Source organism: Anomalospiza imberbis, chromosome 2 (genome assembly GCF_031753505.1).
Source record: "Anomalospiza imberbis isolate Cuckoo-Finch-1a 21T00152 chromosome 2, ASM3175350v1, whole genome shotgun sequence".
NCBI lineage: Eukaryota > Metazoa > Chordata > Aves > Passeriformes > Viduidae > Anomalospiza > Anomalospiza imberbis.
In genome coordinates, this window is record NC_089682.1 from 108,934,949 (window position 1) to 108,953,499 (window position 18,551).

General features: G+C 35.3%; 1 protein-coding gene across 7 annotated transcripts in view; it reads right to left on the reverse strand.

Moving 5' to 3' along the window:
- Positions 1 to 18,551, reverse strand: part of NALCN (sodium leak channel, non-selective) — a 230,477-nt gene that overhangs the window by 182,619 nt on the left and 29,307 nt on the right. For 6 of the 7 annotated variants that reach the window (XM_068182541.1, XM_068182537.1, XM_068182539.1 and 3 more), the window contains 3 exons: positions 18,014 to 18,097; positions 16,280 to 16,419; positions 15,320 to 15,448 (listed from right to left, as the gene is read on the reverse strand). In XM_068182541.1, the coding sequence (XP_068038642.1) occupies positions 15,320 to 15,448; positions 16,280 to 16,419; positions 18,014 to 18,097 (353 nt within the window). Of the gene's footprint in view, positions 1 to 15,319; positions 15,449 to 16,279; positions 16,420 to 18,013; positions 18,098 to 18,551 lie in introns of those variants that run through there. The other variant, XM_068182542.1, reaches the window with a different exon arrangement.

The window sequence follows — 18,551 nt, forward strand, 5'->3', positions numbered from 1 at the left end:
ATTCCAAATTAGAAAGCTTCTTGTGCAGTTTCCAGATCCAGAAAATCTAAAAAAAAAAAACCAAACCCAAAACAAAACCTAACTATTATACTTACTGATAAGATAATAAAAAAATATTTCAAATGGTTGATTAGGTAAAGAAGTCAATAAGTAAAAATGACTTTACTGGAGCTGAACGATTTTCTGTATTTGTTAAAAGGAACACAATGTCTGTCCCTGTACAAAACCAGGCACTGCCCAGCTGCTGACTGGAGAGCTACTGCCTGTTAAAAATACCATAGCAGACATAAAAAATGGCTGGTAGATCATGATGTAAATAAGTAGCAACGGTGCAGCTTCCAAAGAGGGAGCAATACATTAACTGGGGCTCAGAGGAATTGGCATTGTGTTCTGTGCTATCCATTTTCATTAGTGACCTGGGGGACCCTATGAACCCAGCTTCATCAAAATCACACCAAGCATACGATGAAGGATAACAAAAACCTTTGAGAACAGAGAAAGATTATGCCGTTCTGAAGACTTTAAAGGTTACTCTCAATGACTGTGATTTAATGTCAAGCAACAAATTCAGGAAGTGATAGAACCTAAACTAAAAATGGACACTGCAAGTACTAATACAGAAATAAGCTTAGATAAGATGACTGAAAAAAGATTTTTCTTTTAGATAAGAATTATAGTTTTTTATTCTGCTAGATGTCTAACTTTGAACATGCAATTCTGAAAAAAGAAATCCAATCCTATAAGTTTTGGAAGAGATGCTTCTGCTTTGCCATATTGCCAGAACACAAGGGAAAAGCACCAAGCTAATGAGACTCTAGCAATAAATTTTAAATAAATCCAGAGAAGTCCATGCTACAGAGACCTTGCTCCTGAAGCTCAAACTAAATGGATGCTGGGCTAGGATCTCTCAATAAATGCTTTCTGATGGAGTAATACTGTGTGTCTACATTGACTTTAGACAAATTATCTGATTTATATGATACACTGCTCTCTGACATATATAGGTCAATGATATGACATATATAGGTCAATGATACCTGATTAATTGGTCTTTATTCTGAAAAGCAGGGTGATCTACTACCAAAAAAACACTTCCTTGCACCATTCAACAGAATTATCATAGTCCACGAGCCTATTTTTTAAAACTTTAAATTTTATCTTTTATCAGTATTTTATGAAATGAGATGTAATTTACAAGCTGAATTCATACTGGGAAAGTAAGGTCAGCTGTCATAAGCATTCTGTTTTTAACAATGTTTTGGTGCTTTTTTTGAAACAACAAAATATAAAAGCAAAATATGTATAGATGTATATTAATGGCAGTGGAACCTCTCAGGTCACAAGTCTGATATAGCAAATGCTAATTTCTAGGGTAGCAAATAAAAACTTCTTTATCACAAATATATTTCTAATTCATTAAAGCATGCAAAAGAACAGATTCTCACACCAAATGCAGAATAAGTTTTTTAGTCACCAACACTTCACACTCTAGATTTAAAACTCCCTCCCACAATGAGTCCCATGCAAATAGCCAAAACTTGTAATTCAATTTTATTTTCCTCACACTGATTACTGCTGCCTTGGGGATGTCTCATGGTAGCCCTCATCATTTGATGGTGATCTAGGAGGTCTCAGGTCTCTGAGAGCCCTGTGTCCTGCTTGAGCATCTTGGATACCTCAGTGACACCAAATTCCTGCCCATGGATAAGTGCATCAAAGTGAAACCTCTTCAAGTTACAAAAAAGTGAAACTCCCTATGATCAGCCAAGCCGTCAGCCTTAGTTTGTTTTCCCCTGTACCTTCAGCCAGTTATAGAGCATACAACCTTGTTCACCAACCAAAAGACTTTCCTTAAGGAAGAGAATTTACAGAGATAAAAAGCAAAAAATACTCATGGCATAACTATAATTAATGGCTGTAATTTTATACCAATAAAAATGAGAAAATCTGTGATTAAGATTCTTATGACAGTATTACACAGAAACATTGTGGAGAAGGGAAGCTTAAATTACCTTTCTAATTAGAACTTATCCTCTTAAAGGCTCAGATAATTCATAGCAATTGCTATACACTTGATCATTCCATTAGGTAGTAAAAAATATTTGAATTTTTATTTAATATTCCAAGTTATATTTGTTTTCAGACACTCTGGGAACTTGAAAGACAGCAAGCTTAGATGGCAAATTGCTTGCTTTTTACCTGATTCCTTGCAAAAAGTAAAACTGAAAAAGGTTAAAGTTTATTTGTTGCATTGTCACCATGAAAACAATCTAAGCACCTAGGCAAATTTCCTTTGCTTTTCCCTTTTATATGTGTCTCTTATTCCCAAAGCCATGTCTTAATTCTTTGTGTGCTCATCCAATCAAGTACTTTTCTCCTTCTTCTTTTCTTTCTCTAAGTGGGAAACTCTGTACATACAACTGCTGTTAAGAGATGGCTCCTATACTACTTCCATACACTAGTGCTCTTTTTACAGGCCTAACAATAATAACAGCTGCTCCTGCATGATTGTTAGAATAATAATAATATCATGCTATAATAATTGTAACAGATTTGTTTCTATCACAAAGTCTTCTGTTTACTATTTTCATAATTATTACCCCATTATGACCTCAGCTTCAAAAGGACAATGTTAATAAATAAATCACTGATATTGATATTTCTAAAATTTGCAGTAGTAAATCATTATGATTGGGCATAATTTTTTCAACGTGCACTCAGTGTGAGCAAACTTTCCTGTCACTGTAGTGAGACACATATATATAACTGTTAACTTCAGTGAAATGGCACCATACTGCAACTGAGTTCTACTGATACACCTTTTAATTTGTGCTGGAAGAGATGGCAACGTAGAACCATGCTGCTGCTGGAGCCATTACAGGTTCTAGAGAATCCAGTAACTGTCATCCAAAATCACTGTTGAAAGTGAAAGAAATGTCAGAGAGTACCTCTCTGGTTTAAGGACTGCAGATTAGTTAGTTTAGGCACGATTCTTCCTTTGATGTTTTATAAGCTTAGTATTCCTGAGGGTCATTTTTAAATGTCATGTTTTACTTTTGGTCAAATTTAAATCTCAAGTTTCATGTGCCATACTTTCAGAGCCAGTTTCCTGTTTTTAATCCAACAACAAAATCTGTGTTATCTTTTAAACTGTAAGTGCGAAATCTTCATCCATATTTAATGTTTCTCATAATTATATCTGTAATTATAACTATAAAGCTTTCAACTCTTTCTGTTAACAGATTTTCTCTTATATCTATTCATTACTTTTATCATATTGAAAGATAAGACAGGGCATGCTTAAGGACTTGTGGCTTTACAAACAACATAAACACAAAGCTTAAGCTTTGGCAATATTCCATATTTTACATTTTAGCTTGGCAAACACGGATTCTACTAATCAAGAATTAGTAACTGAAGAGAATACCAAACAGCATCTGCTAGGGATAATTATATTCAAATCAACAAGCCCAAATAACCGAGGGCATCTCTTCCATTAATTTTTGATAAATCTTGAAATAGCAGGGAAATTCCGGAAGAATGCTAATGTGCCATTTATATTTAAAGAACAAGCAGCCCAAGTGCTTAGCCTAACATCAAGCAAGACAAAAGAAAGAGCAAGCTGATAAAAAGTCTAATTGCTAAAGAGTAAAGAACATTAATGTAATAAATGGCAGCCAGAATGGATATAGAGAAAATAATTCTCATCATAGTAACATGATTTCTGTAAGATTACAGATTTGTCAAATAAAGTTGCCTATCTTGGACTTTTTAAAGCAATTCATTTGGTAAAACATGACTGATTAAAAAGTTGGCACTATATAATAAAGTACCAGCTAAATGGGCTGAAAACTTCTTAACTGACATGCCAAAAAATTCTTCCCAGTGAAATGACCACATTGATCTACCAGAATCAGTGAGGGAGAAACATATAAAATTAAGAATAAGGATAGAAACATAAATAACAATAAGAACAAGGTATTATGACAAGTTATCAGAATTATTTGGCTAGCTTGATCAAACAACCCAAAATGTGCTTTAATACAGCCAAATGCAAGGTTATAATGGCAGGATCACTAAAAGCAAATTATATGGCCCATGGCCTATGGATTAAAAGGGATAAGAGGATGGAAATACTGTATTATAGAATACACATGCCACATAAAATTTGAGATGAGGGGATATAACTAGGCATCCTCTCATACTGGTCCCAATAACATCATGGTAAAAGAAAATCCTCTTCCCCGGACTGTACACACAAAAGCAATAATGACTTAATTTTCCTTTGTGTATGAAACTCATACAAATTATGATTAGCATTAAATACATATTTTTGATCATAGTTTAATATTTAAAAACTGAGGAAGTCATAGAAAAAAATTAAAACTATAACAATGAAGATGGTTTGCAGTAAAAGACCTAAAGAGCTAAATAATGTTAGTTTATTGAAAAACATATCGAAAGGTGCTTCAGTTGTTGTAAGTGGATTCACACAGAGAAAATACTAGGAATTAAGGTTCTGTATAATCTGGCATAAAAAAGTATAACAATTGTAGAAAGATAATAGCTGAATCCAGACAAATTAAAATGATGAATTAAAAACATTGTTTAAGCAGTGAAATAGTTTTTATAAGAAACAAGAAGTTCCTTTGCTTATGACTGTTCTTCTGCAAACCAGTCAAGAATAAATACACACCTAGTAGATGCACTGGAGTCAGACACAAGCTATAAGGTGTCATAGAAGGGAAACAAATTGAAGTCTGACTAGATGATCCAATAGTTACTTTTAATTTTAAATTCAATACATAGATATTGTAATATTTTACTACTGCTAATATATTTTCTTTCAGTAATTTTACCCAACATAAATTACTTTTTTAATATCTTGCAATTCAGTTTAGATCTTTTATTCACTATTTATCTGTTCATTTTCAGGTATTAGTTTTTTTTTTTTTTTTGGTCAGTTTTCACAATCTTGTAGTGTCTAAGTTGGAGTTTGTATATGGAACTCGGATATTCTTACTGTTTTTTGCCAATTTTAGAAGAAGAAAATTATTTACATGTTTATTCAACAAATTAAGAAAAGTACTAGTCTTACACACTTTCTTCTCCTGCCCATATTCAGTAATAAGGCATCATTACATCAGACTGCCTATTACGTGAGGCAGCGATACTGAATAAAGTTGGGTTTGATTTTGATTGTAGTATTTTTTTCATTTCACATGTGACCTAAAAATGTACCTTTGATGTTCCTTCTACTGCTACTCACTGCACAGGAATTTTGAACAGATTCAGATTAAATCACCAACCTTATCTCATACTTCAGGGTGCAGATGTTCAAAGATTCAACATCTCTTTGCTGAACCCCTAGAAGGAGCTGCACAAGTAAAGAATGCAGCTCTGATGTCCTGACTTACCCTACCTCATTTTAGGCAATGAAGACAGAGAGAGAGAAATACATCTCCAGAAGTTCAAGGTCAGTGGGTTCATCCACACTCCTGAGGCATCCTTCTCTCTCTGACAGCTAAGAGAGGAAATTCAGGGTATTTAGATTCCTAGCGCAGGTGCTAACATCAAAGTCAGATGATTCTGTCCTCATGGCAGATCACTTAAATTACACAAAGGCAATAGTGTCATGAAATGAAGCAAATGAGAATGCCCAAATAAAAACAGGATGGTTGCAGGTACTCAACAAATTTGACAAGCTAGTGGTTTGATCACTTGTAACTGGCATTAGAGGAAATTAAATTCAATTTACTCAGCCATTACCCTTCCAAGTAACTAAGTCACTGAAGTTCACCACAGAAACATTAGTAAAAGAAGAAATATATCCTATGGAAAGTGCTGAAATGTACATACAAGCTCTAGAAAAAAAGCTCAAAAAATAAAATGTCAGAAGTGCCAGTATGCATTTGTTTATAAAGTAGCATACACAAACAGTGCTATTTTGATATTTCATCAAATTCCATGTGACATAACAACTCTATGACACTCCATTTTTGTGACTGCAACAGGCATCCTGACAGAGCTGAATTCAAATGGCAATTGCATGATATGTATGCTAATGCAAAACTTGTTTCAGAAGAATCAAAACAACATGAATTAATGGCATTTACACAGTGAAGGAGGCAGTCACTCTAATACATAGGACATAAACAGAAAGAGTTAAAATCAAATCCAGCTAGCTTGCATGAATCTGCATCTCACTGAGGTATATTAAATTAGACTTATTTACACGTTAAAGTGATCTCATACACATAGTACTATTATAATCCAAAACAGCATTTATTTATAGAATTTAAAAGAAAGACTAAAAAAACACCTCTCTTGTCTTTTAAATTGCAAAGTCATGAACTGAAATTTGTATAACAATCTAAGCTGAAGACTGTATCCAAGTTGATTTTAAAATATGTTCAGGACCACTTCAAAAAATCCTAAGGTTATATATTGGAGTTCTCTGGATGAAATAGAGAAAAGTATCTTCCAATTTGCTGTCTAACCACTATGGGGAAAACGCAAGGCCGATAATCTGCACTGTAGGATTTGAAAATCCCAAGACTGAAGTTCATCTGGGTATTACTTCCATCAAATCTTACAAGAATTTTTGGATGCCTCACCCACAAAGCAGAGTTAGCTACAGCCAATGAGTGGAGAAGTTTTTCCTGACACTTTCTTTGGACCACTGCAACATGCAGTTTTATCTCACTAGACTTTTTCCTTAGGCACCATACAGGGTTATCTTCAGCATGATAAAAAAATACTGCCCTGAATCCAAATCTGAACTACATGCAAACTAATTCCTTCCTAAAGTCTGTGTTGCAAAGTGTAAAGACCATACACAGGATGACTTCATCAAATTAATTTACACACACCAGTCACAAACATCTGAAATGGCAGATGTGACTTAGCCCAGCAGAAGGGGCTGCTACCACTGAGAACATAAGAAAAAATTCTCAACATCATCCAGTCAGCTCAAAAAGGGAAGTATTTAGCATTTGGTGACTGCCCATCTGAGAAAGCCCATCTGCCAAAGCTCTCACTTTACCTGGGAGAAAGCAGCTTGATATCTCCATTTGATAGCATGACTGGTACTCAAAGTGGGAAGGAAGACTTACTGTCAGAACTGGATTGCTGTTTTATCTGGTGAAAGGGCTTCTCTGTCAGGGCATTGCAAGCAGAAGTATCATTAAAATACACAGCTGCAAACCTACAGTAAGCTCAAATAACTTTTTCAGGGATCTAAAATATTGCTGGGTTCCCAAGAGACCCAAATGTAAAATATCAAATTGGTCTACCCTTCAAGCCTACAGACTACCTCCAGCTCTAAAGAAAAATTAAATGAGGCATTGAATGTCTGTAACCAAAGCTCTGTCCTCAAATAGGAGCTGAAAATCCTTCTCATTAACCTGCCAGGTAGAAGGTGTACAATAAGTTGGTTTGGACTGTAGCTTTAATACTGCTACTAGGCAATGGCCACGACAATCAAGAAAAGAGGCAGACAGCACAAAAAGTTAAACTGTACCAGGTAATGACTCTTGTTCCTGCTGCCTTGGCAGATGCCCTTAAGTAGGAGAAGGCATGAGGATGCTAAGCCTTTATTTGAGACAAACTGGAAATGAAGACGAAAAGCTGAAAGGAGGAAGGCAGCAGTGATGTACAAATTTGTGAAGAAAACTGGTCAAATCACACATCAGTGAACCCAGCGCAGCCTGCTACAACAGGGACAAAAGGGTGGCAAGTATTTTAGGCACTGGAAAAGAGCAAATGTGGTATACATTTGTGTCAAGTACAAACAGTGTAGTTCACTAAGTATAAAGGTAGGTCTTCTGCACTAAGGAGTGATGTTGGATTTGGGGGCTTTTCTTGAAATTTATTAAAAACTTTTCTATCTTACATGAGAGAGGAAACAGGGGAGTGAGGGATCAACTATATAGGGGCTAAAAAAGCAGTGATAGGAGATGTATGTAAAGATTGAGTACAAACATATTTTATGTAACTGGAACACAAAAAATTATAATAGCACCTCTGATAGTAAAAAGCAAGTTTTGGTGGGAGGTTTGGACATTCCATGTGGGGTAGGATGAAAAATGAAGTTGGAATATTAATGAATAGGCTCTCACCAAAGTTGGTGCACAAAGGGAGAGAAAACAATAAAAACTGTAGGAAACCACTCCCTCACTTCTGTCCTAACGCACAGTAGCTCTGCATCCAATCCTTCCCACTTCCAATGTATCTCCCTTTAAAAGGGATGTAGCAAAGGTAAATAGCTCTTCAGATGCCCAGGATAACAGTACCTGACCTTTTGTTATGTCAAGAAGGACCACGTAAAATCACAGAAAAATAAGGTTGGATACAAACACAACAGGACATTAAATATAGTTCTCTGCCCCAGTCTATTGCTACTTTTCCCAAGAGAAGTTCCCACAGGTTGTTTTAAAGATCCTCAGGAATGAAACTGGGAGCCTGTCTAAGAAATAGGTGCAACTTTATACCCACCACTGCAACCTTTTTTCCTAATGTCCTGTCTAACATGAAATTTTCATCCTGAAATTTCGTACATGTACTTCTTATTCTAGTGTATTACAGAAAGAGCGACCAGATTCCCTTACTCTGTGCAAAAGTGCTTATTCATGCAAAACCTGTGACATGTCCACTACTTTTTTAAATTTAAAAAACTGCTGAACACTCTTTATCAGCTCTGCTGATATATGTCTCCTTTAGACTCTCTCCAGACGATGCCTATAGGTTGTAAGATACTACAATTATACATTTTTACAAGAGCACAGTACTGTTGATCTCTGTTCCTCCATTATGCTTCTAAATCACTTTATGAAAAACTACCTTTTCCACATGACTCACTATGCTGTATTTGTACAGCTGCTTTTTCCTAAGTGTAGTATATTGTCCCTGCTGCCTTTCATCCAACTTTTCAGAGCATGTCTTCAATTTTTCAAGACCATTTTTGTTCTAATCTTGCCTTCCGAAACATGTGCAGTCCTTCCCAACCTCACATCATCCTCAGTGCAGTAAGTGTAGTCTATGTGCTACCATGCAGACTGCTAATGAAACTCCAAAAAGCACATGGCAGACTTAAGTGGATCCCCGTTCTTTCTGTTCTGACATTAATAGCATCTCACTGAGCATGTTTTTTTAAGCAGTTTTGGACCTATTCTATGATTAGCTTCACATTAACCATGTTTCTCCTGCCAGCTTAGAAAAATGTCGTGTGAGACTGCTACAAAGCCTTTCTAAACGAAAGAAATATGACATCGAATTCACATGGCTGTTATGCTGCCATAGGCAATTATATTTGTTTGACATGGTTTATCCTTTACAAATCCATATTAGCTCCTACTCACGTCCTTGTTTTCTTCCAACTGCTCACACAAGTTTTGTTTATTCACCACAGAATTCTATCAGGGAAAGAAGTTAAGCCTACAGTATTCCAGATATAATTCCCTGGCTTTTCTTGTCCTGTCTCCTTCCTCCTTTTTTAGACTTCTACTGTTTTCCTGCTTCCCACTCACCCTCCACAAGTTCTCAGAACTAATAAAATAGCTGAGATGATGTGTGCTCACTAATATCTCGGGATGGATGAATATTCCAGCATTTCCCAGGCCTTACTGAATTGCATTAATCCAAGGGACTGGGAGAGGAATAGAATTTAGGCATCACATTCAGCTTCCAGACAACAATAAAAAACTGAAAGCAGTCCCCTGGTTTTCAAAACAGTGTATGAAATAGATCACTCATGAAATGAGATCTGAAACAACATGGAAACAGATTTTCTTTAAAATTCTTTCTCAGTATTCCTTATAAATGCTTGCACATCTAGAAGTGATTCTTTTGCACAGCATTTCAAGATTAAATTAGATATACTGCTCAGTGATAACTGCTATTTAACCTGTGAATGTCAGGACATCCACAGCCTTCTCTATCAGTTGCCTGGATTCCTCTTGCAATATAAAGAACAGAAATTTCCTAGCTTCCTTTATGTTTAAGAAATCAAACTCTACCCAATCACCCATCGGGAAGATTCAATGGAGATCACTCTTGGATGGAGATCACATCCATTTTTCTGGGGATGTCCGGTTTTTCCCTCAATTTTGTGATACATTGGAGAATATTCTGACTTCTGGAATCCTGGTCTCCTACAGGTTTCCTTGGAAAGCTCAGTACTCACCTTACTTCTGTAAGGCCTTACTTCTGTACAGCGATTATCAGGTAAAAATCTTATGGCTCAATATAAAACTTTCCCTACAGCAAAGAGGAGATTATGTTATTCAAATTCTTGTATTTATAGTAAGCCAAATTCCCAATAATGTATAAAATCCACTTCAGTTTACTCAAAAAGATTTATTTAAAAAAAAAAAAATCTCATAAAAATTGACAGGCTCAGAAGAAATTCAATCAACTTTGATGTCTGCACTGAGACAGAGAATTGTGTAAACTTAAATTGCTCCAAATCTTAATACAGACAAGTACATGTCATTACTGAGCCACCAGGAGCTGAAGTAATTGTGTTCTCGTCATTCTATCCTAGACCATCATGAAAAGGTCACCATTTTGTTTAAAATTGAGCTTGAAAAACAAAAACAGTGTAAAATCTGTGTTAAATGAATCAACACTGTAATTACGTTGGGTAACTATCTGTATAACAATTCTAAAAAAAAATAGGATGTCTGCTCAGAAATCACATGCCCCCTGAAAGCGACAAGAGCCCAACTCCTAAAGGCTCTTTCTCCTGAGTACCAATACTGCTCACCACATCAGCATCCTCATCCATTCTTCTGACATGAGTCCATTTAAACTGAATTGCTTCCCTTTTTGACTGATGCTGTATTTTAATTGGTTTTGGTTGGGGTTTAAAAAACATCAGGCCTGGAAAAGTAATTTTTTTTCCATATCTCTTGTCCCTGAAGAGTTTATACTAGAGCCATGCTACCAGTAAGAGAGATGGTGAAAGTCTCAAAAGACTAAAGCAGATCTGGTTGTTCACTAAATCAATAAAGTAATATGCTCTGTTAAAGAAGTCCTATTACACTGATCTTTTGAGCTTGAGCTTTGATTTCTTCCCTTTCTCAGAAACCTAATTACTCGTTCTTACTTTCCCACTGCTGATGTAAGACAGAATCTCAAATTCTTTTTTTCTTTTAAATTGTATTTATTTCCTCTATTAGATATTGTGGTGAACGCTCAGCTTCAGAGTCTTTGAAGCTGTTTTCTGACATTTTCGTGGCCTGTCCACAGACAGATAGAAAGATGAACAGAAGCCTCTTAGATCTTTCCATTACTCAATAATTATTTTTCTTATCTGTTTTCCTGGGCATCTCCTGCTTTAAACAAAAAAAAACTTTGCAAAGAAGGATTTTAAATTGACTTCCATGGTGACAGGCAGACAGGCCTACAGAAATATTCAGCCTATACCTTATCAAAAGTGTTAAAAAAAGGCACCTTAAAGAATGACTTCGGGAAAATAAATAGGCAAGTACTACAATTTATGGCAGTTAGCCACATTAGGTTTTTCTCTTTTGATGATGCTTCATTTTCCTTAGCTCCAGTGCAGACTAAGATTTACAAAAGGAAAATTTACTGTTGGGGAATACATATAAACTGATAATGTGCTTTGGAATTATTCTTGTGTAGTCAAATGTATCTTAGGAGTAAAAATAAAGAAAGCACTAAGTAGCTACAACAGTGATTTAGACAAAATTTCTCTCTCCTGTACTGTGTAAATGTACCTTTTGTATACTGGAGGATACTAAGAGTAAATGACAGTAAATCTGGAACACAACTATTTTCCCCTTATATTTTATATCTCTGAAATTAATCTCTGATGTAAGAAAAAAAACCCAAGCCTGTCAAACTGTTTATAGTATATAGTTTTATCAAGACAATTTGATTATATATAGATTACATTTCAAACACACCATCTTTAAACAACTAAAGAAGATCCATACTATGGAAATCCATGTAATACACCAATTCTTGGCAGGAAAAGATATATTGGTTGGAGATTTCATCAGAAAAAAAGTTTTTACAGCATAGTTGAAAAAAGATAAGTCATAATCATGAGGAAATAGAGTAATAAAATTGTCTAAGAAGAAGACAATGTTCCTTATAGGGAAGATAATTGTAAGAATATATGAAAAAAGGACTTATCAAACAACAATAAACTTTTCAGCCTTTGTAAGAAGTCAGATTCTGCCGATTTCTGAGAATGAAAACTCAGATTGTGGTTAGCTCACTTTAGTATTTCTGTTTGTCATAGTTAACATCAGAAAATTACTCTGGAGGTGGAGAGACAGGATGTGAGCATTGAGAAGGATGGGAAGATAAAAGAACTTGCTGCAAAGAGGCAAAAAGTGTCTGATGAGGATACCATATCCTTTCAAATAAAAAAGAATAGGAAGATTTTAAGACACAATTTTCAAAAGAAACTTGACTTCCTCATAATAATAATTCTAAGGCAGTAGACTTAAGAGATAGTTCTAAAATGTCAGAAATAGATGAAGTCTTGACCACAAAAAAAGTCTTAGCCGTCCTGCTTGCCATGGAGTTCTGCATAATAAGAGGCAAATCGCCTAAAATTAAAGTTTTTACAGGTGGTCACTATTTGAATGTGTTTCATTTTTCTAATCTTGACTTGGGAGCCTGGGATCTGGTTTGAAAAAATACTGAAAGATTACAGCTGTGGCTCATTAAAGACAGAAGTTATTTAAGGACAAGTACAGCCAACTTTGGCCACTCTCCATTGCCTGGAACTAAGCCACCTGAAACAGAGAGACAGACAGACAGACTCAACCTCTGAGAGGAATGTTTAACCCTCATTATAAAACTGAGAAACTGAACCTCAAACACAAAAGTAAAATTTGGCAAGACAATTTTCATACTTCTGTGCTCTATTACATCCCAGCCAATAAACTTTCCTGGATTCAGAAGTGACATGTCCCCTTCTTTCTGACTATATTTTGGACCAGTATCTGTTGATCCATATTGGATCAAATTCAGATCTGTTGTCCATATTGGGCAGATGTAGTTGTCCTCTTTTTGCAACTGAACTGTTATTTCTTTCCCTATATTTATTTTTCTAGCCCATGGTGGGAATTATAAATTCTGGAGCTAACTCCAGGAAAGTCAGTCCTGATCTACATGAGGAAGGCATACCCTAACTCCAACTTGACTTTCTGCACTGCATTCCTCCAAATTTAAAACAGGAACAAATAGGTATAAGTCTTCACAACATATAGTGATGAGTATTACAAGCAAGAAGAGGAAATCAGTATTTTCAGAGTAGGAATGAGCAATATGCCAAAACTGAGGCATAGGTCCACGTGTCAATAACAAAGAAAAATGTATATTGTTCTTTGGAGGAGCATCATTCATCAGAATAATTGGAGGAACACTTTCAGAGAAAAAAAGTGGTGTCCAATGTAACTGTAGTCATCATACGCAATCATAGGAGTAATTTAAAATTATAAGTCTGGTCTGAAGATGGCAAAAATGATTAACTGCTTACTGAAGGTGCCTATCCCAGGTACATTAAAAGTAACTTAAATTAGATTTCTAATACTTATACAGCTAAAAACATATACTTGATGATATTGAAAGAAAAAGGAGTTAAGGCCAGATATTCAACCTCAAGTCCGGAGTTCTGTAAGTTGTGCATACTCGACTTTTCCAACTTTAACCCTATTTAGGCAGGTTTTAAATTTTATTTTATACACTGGATATTTGTCCCTTTTAAGGTTTTTCTGTAATCCAGCCTTTCAAAAACTTAAAATTGAAGGGTTTCTGTATACCATTTTACAAAAAGTATTAATGCCTTATTCAGAGAGCAGCCCAACACGTGTAGAAAAAATTAACAAAATTTTTATGGGCAGCCCCAAAATTACAAACTAAAATTTCCATATGGCAAACATTAGTAATGTGACAACATTTCATCTTTTTCTGCTGATTTCAAGGAAAAGTTATATTCCATGACACAATTACATGATGCCCAATCTTTCTTGCAATGTGTATTCCACTTGTTTTTTCAAACAACATTCTGTAACTCACAGAATTGCAGACCTTCTCATTGCCACAAGCAAATTTTTTACAAAGAATTTTTTTCCCCATGTCTACAGGAAACTGTCAAAATATCTGCGCTATTAAGATTTTCTCTTTAAAAACAGAGGAACAGTTAGACTGTTAGAATATATGTGCATGACGTATATGCAGATCAGCTCCATATTTTACTATATTATTGATTATATAATTAGGAAAATGTCCCAAAGTAATTTTCTTTTTAATTTAACAAAATACCATATTTTGGTATTTGGTCTAGCATATTCTCAAAAATTTTATAACATTTTTTGTATCTGCCACTTCTAATTTTATATTTGATAGTTTTTAGATTCTATTTTAGAAAAAGCTTTAACACAGAGTTTTGTAATCATCTGAAATTTTATTCAGCTCACTAGCAGATTAAGTGGTGCTCTGCTTTCTTACAATGCTTACTCTATTAATTTTATGTTCTGACAAATTCAAAACAGGAATAAAAGTATCCAATTTTGACTAGAGTAAAGGCCACAGCTCCAGAGCCAACATCTCCCTATCCAAAGGAACAGTATCCAAAGGAACAGGGACCAAAGAAACAGATGTAATAGAGTATCACAATGTAATGGTACCCAAGGACACAGTCAAGCCCTCAATTCAACACAATATGTAAGCATATTATCTGTGATTTTATGAGCCATGTCAAGAGGTAATACTGTACTTCGAGGTAATCTTGTGGTTAAGTACATGTTGAATCAAGAACATGGTGCATAATCAATTACCATTGTAAAATATTATCATCAGTATTTTGCGAAGGTTGGGAAAAAAAGTGTCTTTGAATCTGAGCATCAGGTCACAGAGAATTATTAATTCAGAAAGGGCCTTAGATACTGGAAGAGGTTACCCAGAGAGGTGGTGGATGCTCCATCCCTGGAAACATGCAAGGTCAGCTTGGACAGGAACTCTGAGCAACCTCACCTAGTTGAAGAAGTCCCTGCTCACTGAAGGGAGGTTGGACTAGATGACTGTTAAAGGTCCCTTCCAGCCTGAACTATTCCGTGACTCTATGATTCTAGGGCGTCTTTAGGTCTGGCCCCAAAAAAAGACATTCTAGGAAAAGACAGAGGAGTGCAAAAGTTGACGAATCATCAGTTTGCCTTAGTGTATTTTGCTGGACTGCTTTTAATCTATTAAGTCCATTTTACATCTACTGATGCCAACTAAAATAAAACATATACAATGAAAGAACAGGCCCATGTCACACCTGCACAGGCGAACTCACCCTGGCTGTGTGTCATCAGTCACACAATGATACGTAAAAGTTCCAAACATCTGCACTCCTAGGATCCCATACAGGAGAAGAAAGAACAGAAGGAAAATTGAAACGCTCCATATTTGCTCTCCAGAACGCCTGGAAAAAAAGATAAACAGGTCACTGAAAGCACAGGCAATGCAAAGCCTCCCCTGAAAAGAACAGAATCTACGGAATAGAAAATATACTCATGCAAAGAGAGCAGTATTTCATCCTGCTGAACATTTGCCCTTAAAACTGTTCTCTCACTCTGTGCAGAAATAGAAAAGGGGGCTGTGATTTTTTTCCTAAACCCCTAAGTCAGGGTAATTAAACCAGCTGAAAACTGCAAAGGGTAGAAAAAAATACCCAAATTAAATGCGCAAAATCTGGCTTTTGTAAAATAGTATTTAATGACTCATACAGACAAGATACAGTAATGAAATAAACTTGATATTGAATAAAGACCAAAAACTCTTTCACATTACCATGACATGTATTTTGCCATTACATCTTGCCCCAAGCACAATTGCATGTGTTTCTTTGCATCTCTGTATACACACCAATATAAGCATACTAGTAACTGGAATGATCAGGGCATATGCTCATGTAATGTTATTTATAAATATTACCCTACTAAGGGTATTCACTTTGATTATTAAATGGCCATATTAATGGAACAGAATTTACTGCCACTGGTGGAAAATTGCCGGCTACGTTTATTAGCAAAATACTTTAAAATTTATTTAAACATTTGAAAGTTCTGATTGTTTTCTATAAAACTTGAGGATTCCTTAAATATAGGAAATAGCAAGAAATTTTTGGCCAGAACTAAAACTCAGGAGAAAAATGCCCATTAAGCATGAAGGGTCACTGATTGGCTACACAGTTAGTCTTCTAAGTCAAAACTTAAATAAGCTCTGTTATTTTTCAGACAAGAGCCTTACTTACTTCAAGATATTTGTTATCCTAGTTCTTGGCAGCTCAAAACGAAAATATATTCGGAATGCTCGAATCATAATGAGTGGTCGTGGAATCCGTAACATGCCCCAAGGTGACATTTGGTCAACTATTTCAGCTATTTCAAACACCTACAAAGAAAAGAATCAGTAGTTTGTCTTGAAGACCCTGTCCTGCATCTGTGTTCACTTCCAGAGCTTTTAAAAGTATTAATACTATACACGTTTTTTATTTTAATTTTCCATCTTGGCTTACTTTACAGTTTATTTCTACCACACTTTTTAAAAAGAAAAGTATTTGTAAATACTTTAATTCACTTCTAAATTACCCTAATGAAAATCACAAAATATACTCTGCCCATGTTCATAATGTTTATGTCTCAAACAACTCAAGAAGACAGTGCAAGCTTGTGCCAGCTGCCTGTTTCTGTGCCAGTCCTACCCCATATGTTTCTTACAACATTATTGGAAGTATTAATATATTTCCAATATGAAAATCAGTATCTGTTAACATTGCACAGCACTAAGGTTCTTTGCATGATATATATGATACTATGATATAGATGTACATGTACACAGATTGCCTATGAGTTGCAACATGATTATAAATTGTCCATTTTTTCCAAGTGCATGAAAAATTGTACATCATCTCCTAGACTCCATTTACAATATAAATTTCAGCCAAGGCACAGGACAGGGAACCATTTCCTCAACACACTGACAGGTTATGCACTCAATAAAGAGTATTTAGCTGAATGATTGGGTGCAAATATCTTGTTTTAATCCTTGTCTCTCACTCTCAGAGAGTAACTGCTTGATTTAATTCTTGCTCAAAGTACTATGAAACTGGAGAGGGAACCTGGCAATGTATAAACTGGGTAATGTACAGTTTTTATCTGTAACAATCAACCTTCATTCTGCATGTGTACAAGGTATACCTGTACCAAAGTCTCCCCTGTGTAAAAAGCAGGAAATTACAATGTGTCTTAAATTTGTCAGAAATTTTATAAGTGCCTAACAGCAATCACTACAGAACTTTTACAATCCTTATGCTATTGTAAGCTCATTGTCAGAGTTTTCTACCTGTGCTTATCCAGAAAACCTCCTACAGTTAAGGACTGATTGATTTGCAGGGCAAAATTTCACCTATACCTTAACATTGCAATTTTTTGCAATATGTCCAAGTTCCCTTCTTTATAAAAAAAAAATATCAAACTGTTTCCAAATGTTTTGGGTTTTTTTCATTGTGCTTTAATATGAGTTTCAGAAAATGTTTTGTTAGGTATGAATGATGCTGCATGAAACCACCACCACTATATCATTACAACTACAGAATGGCAAACATCTGCCATTGGAATAAGCCTCCCTTTAGGTGCCTGAGCTGGTCACCATGGCACCCTACTAGACTCACTGGAAGGAAATGAACACAACTATCATGTGGAGTAAGAGAGAAATGTCTCTCTGAAAATCCTCTTTCTCCTTCTGACTGCAGAGGGTTTATGTTAACAAACTTCAGCTTAAATAAGAAAAAATAATCAAGATAAATTCTACTACTAATGTAGATATGCTGCAGTGTGCAATTATAAATCTGTTGAATTCAGCATGGTTTTTTTAAACAATTTTATCCATGGTCAAGTCTACTTCCACAACTCACGTTTGTTTGATTGTGCCATGTATTTTTCACAATCAAGGAACTATTCATTGTAAAAGGAAGTGAAACGATTACCTGCAAAACCAGTGACACCCAAAGACAAAAGACCATGAATCCATCAAACACACACCAACGATCCTTTACATAGGAGCTATCACCCTACAAGAAAGGAAAGCTAAGAGGTTAATTTCTGTTTATTGTAAGAATTTACAAACATTGTAAGTATGAACTCTTGGAAGGAAGAGAAGTAGCCTTTCCTGTGCACTTCTAAGAGGCCACTTTTGAAAGATTCCAAAAGCCCAATATCTGGATTAGAATGCTGGAAACATATATACATATTGTGTAGGTGAATAAATACTAACTTCATTCTCGCACGATATTTCTGTATCAAAAAAAAAAACTTACAAAGACTGCTGTAAATCAAAAAACACACAAAAAATGAACACTGGATTTACTTTTCCATTGTATTTCCCATTACAAAATACTTACACAGGAAGATAAGTGTAAAATGCTAGCAATCTATTGCGCTATTCAATTATTTCAGTAAACAGCTTCAATTAAATCAGTACCATTTTACATTCATTTCTTCAAAAGTTTTCAATCGTGTTCTGCA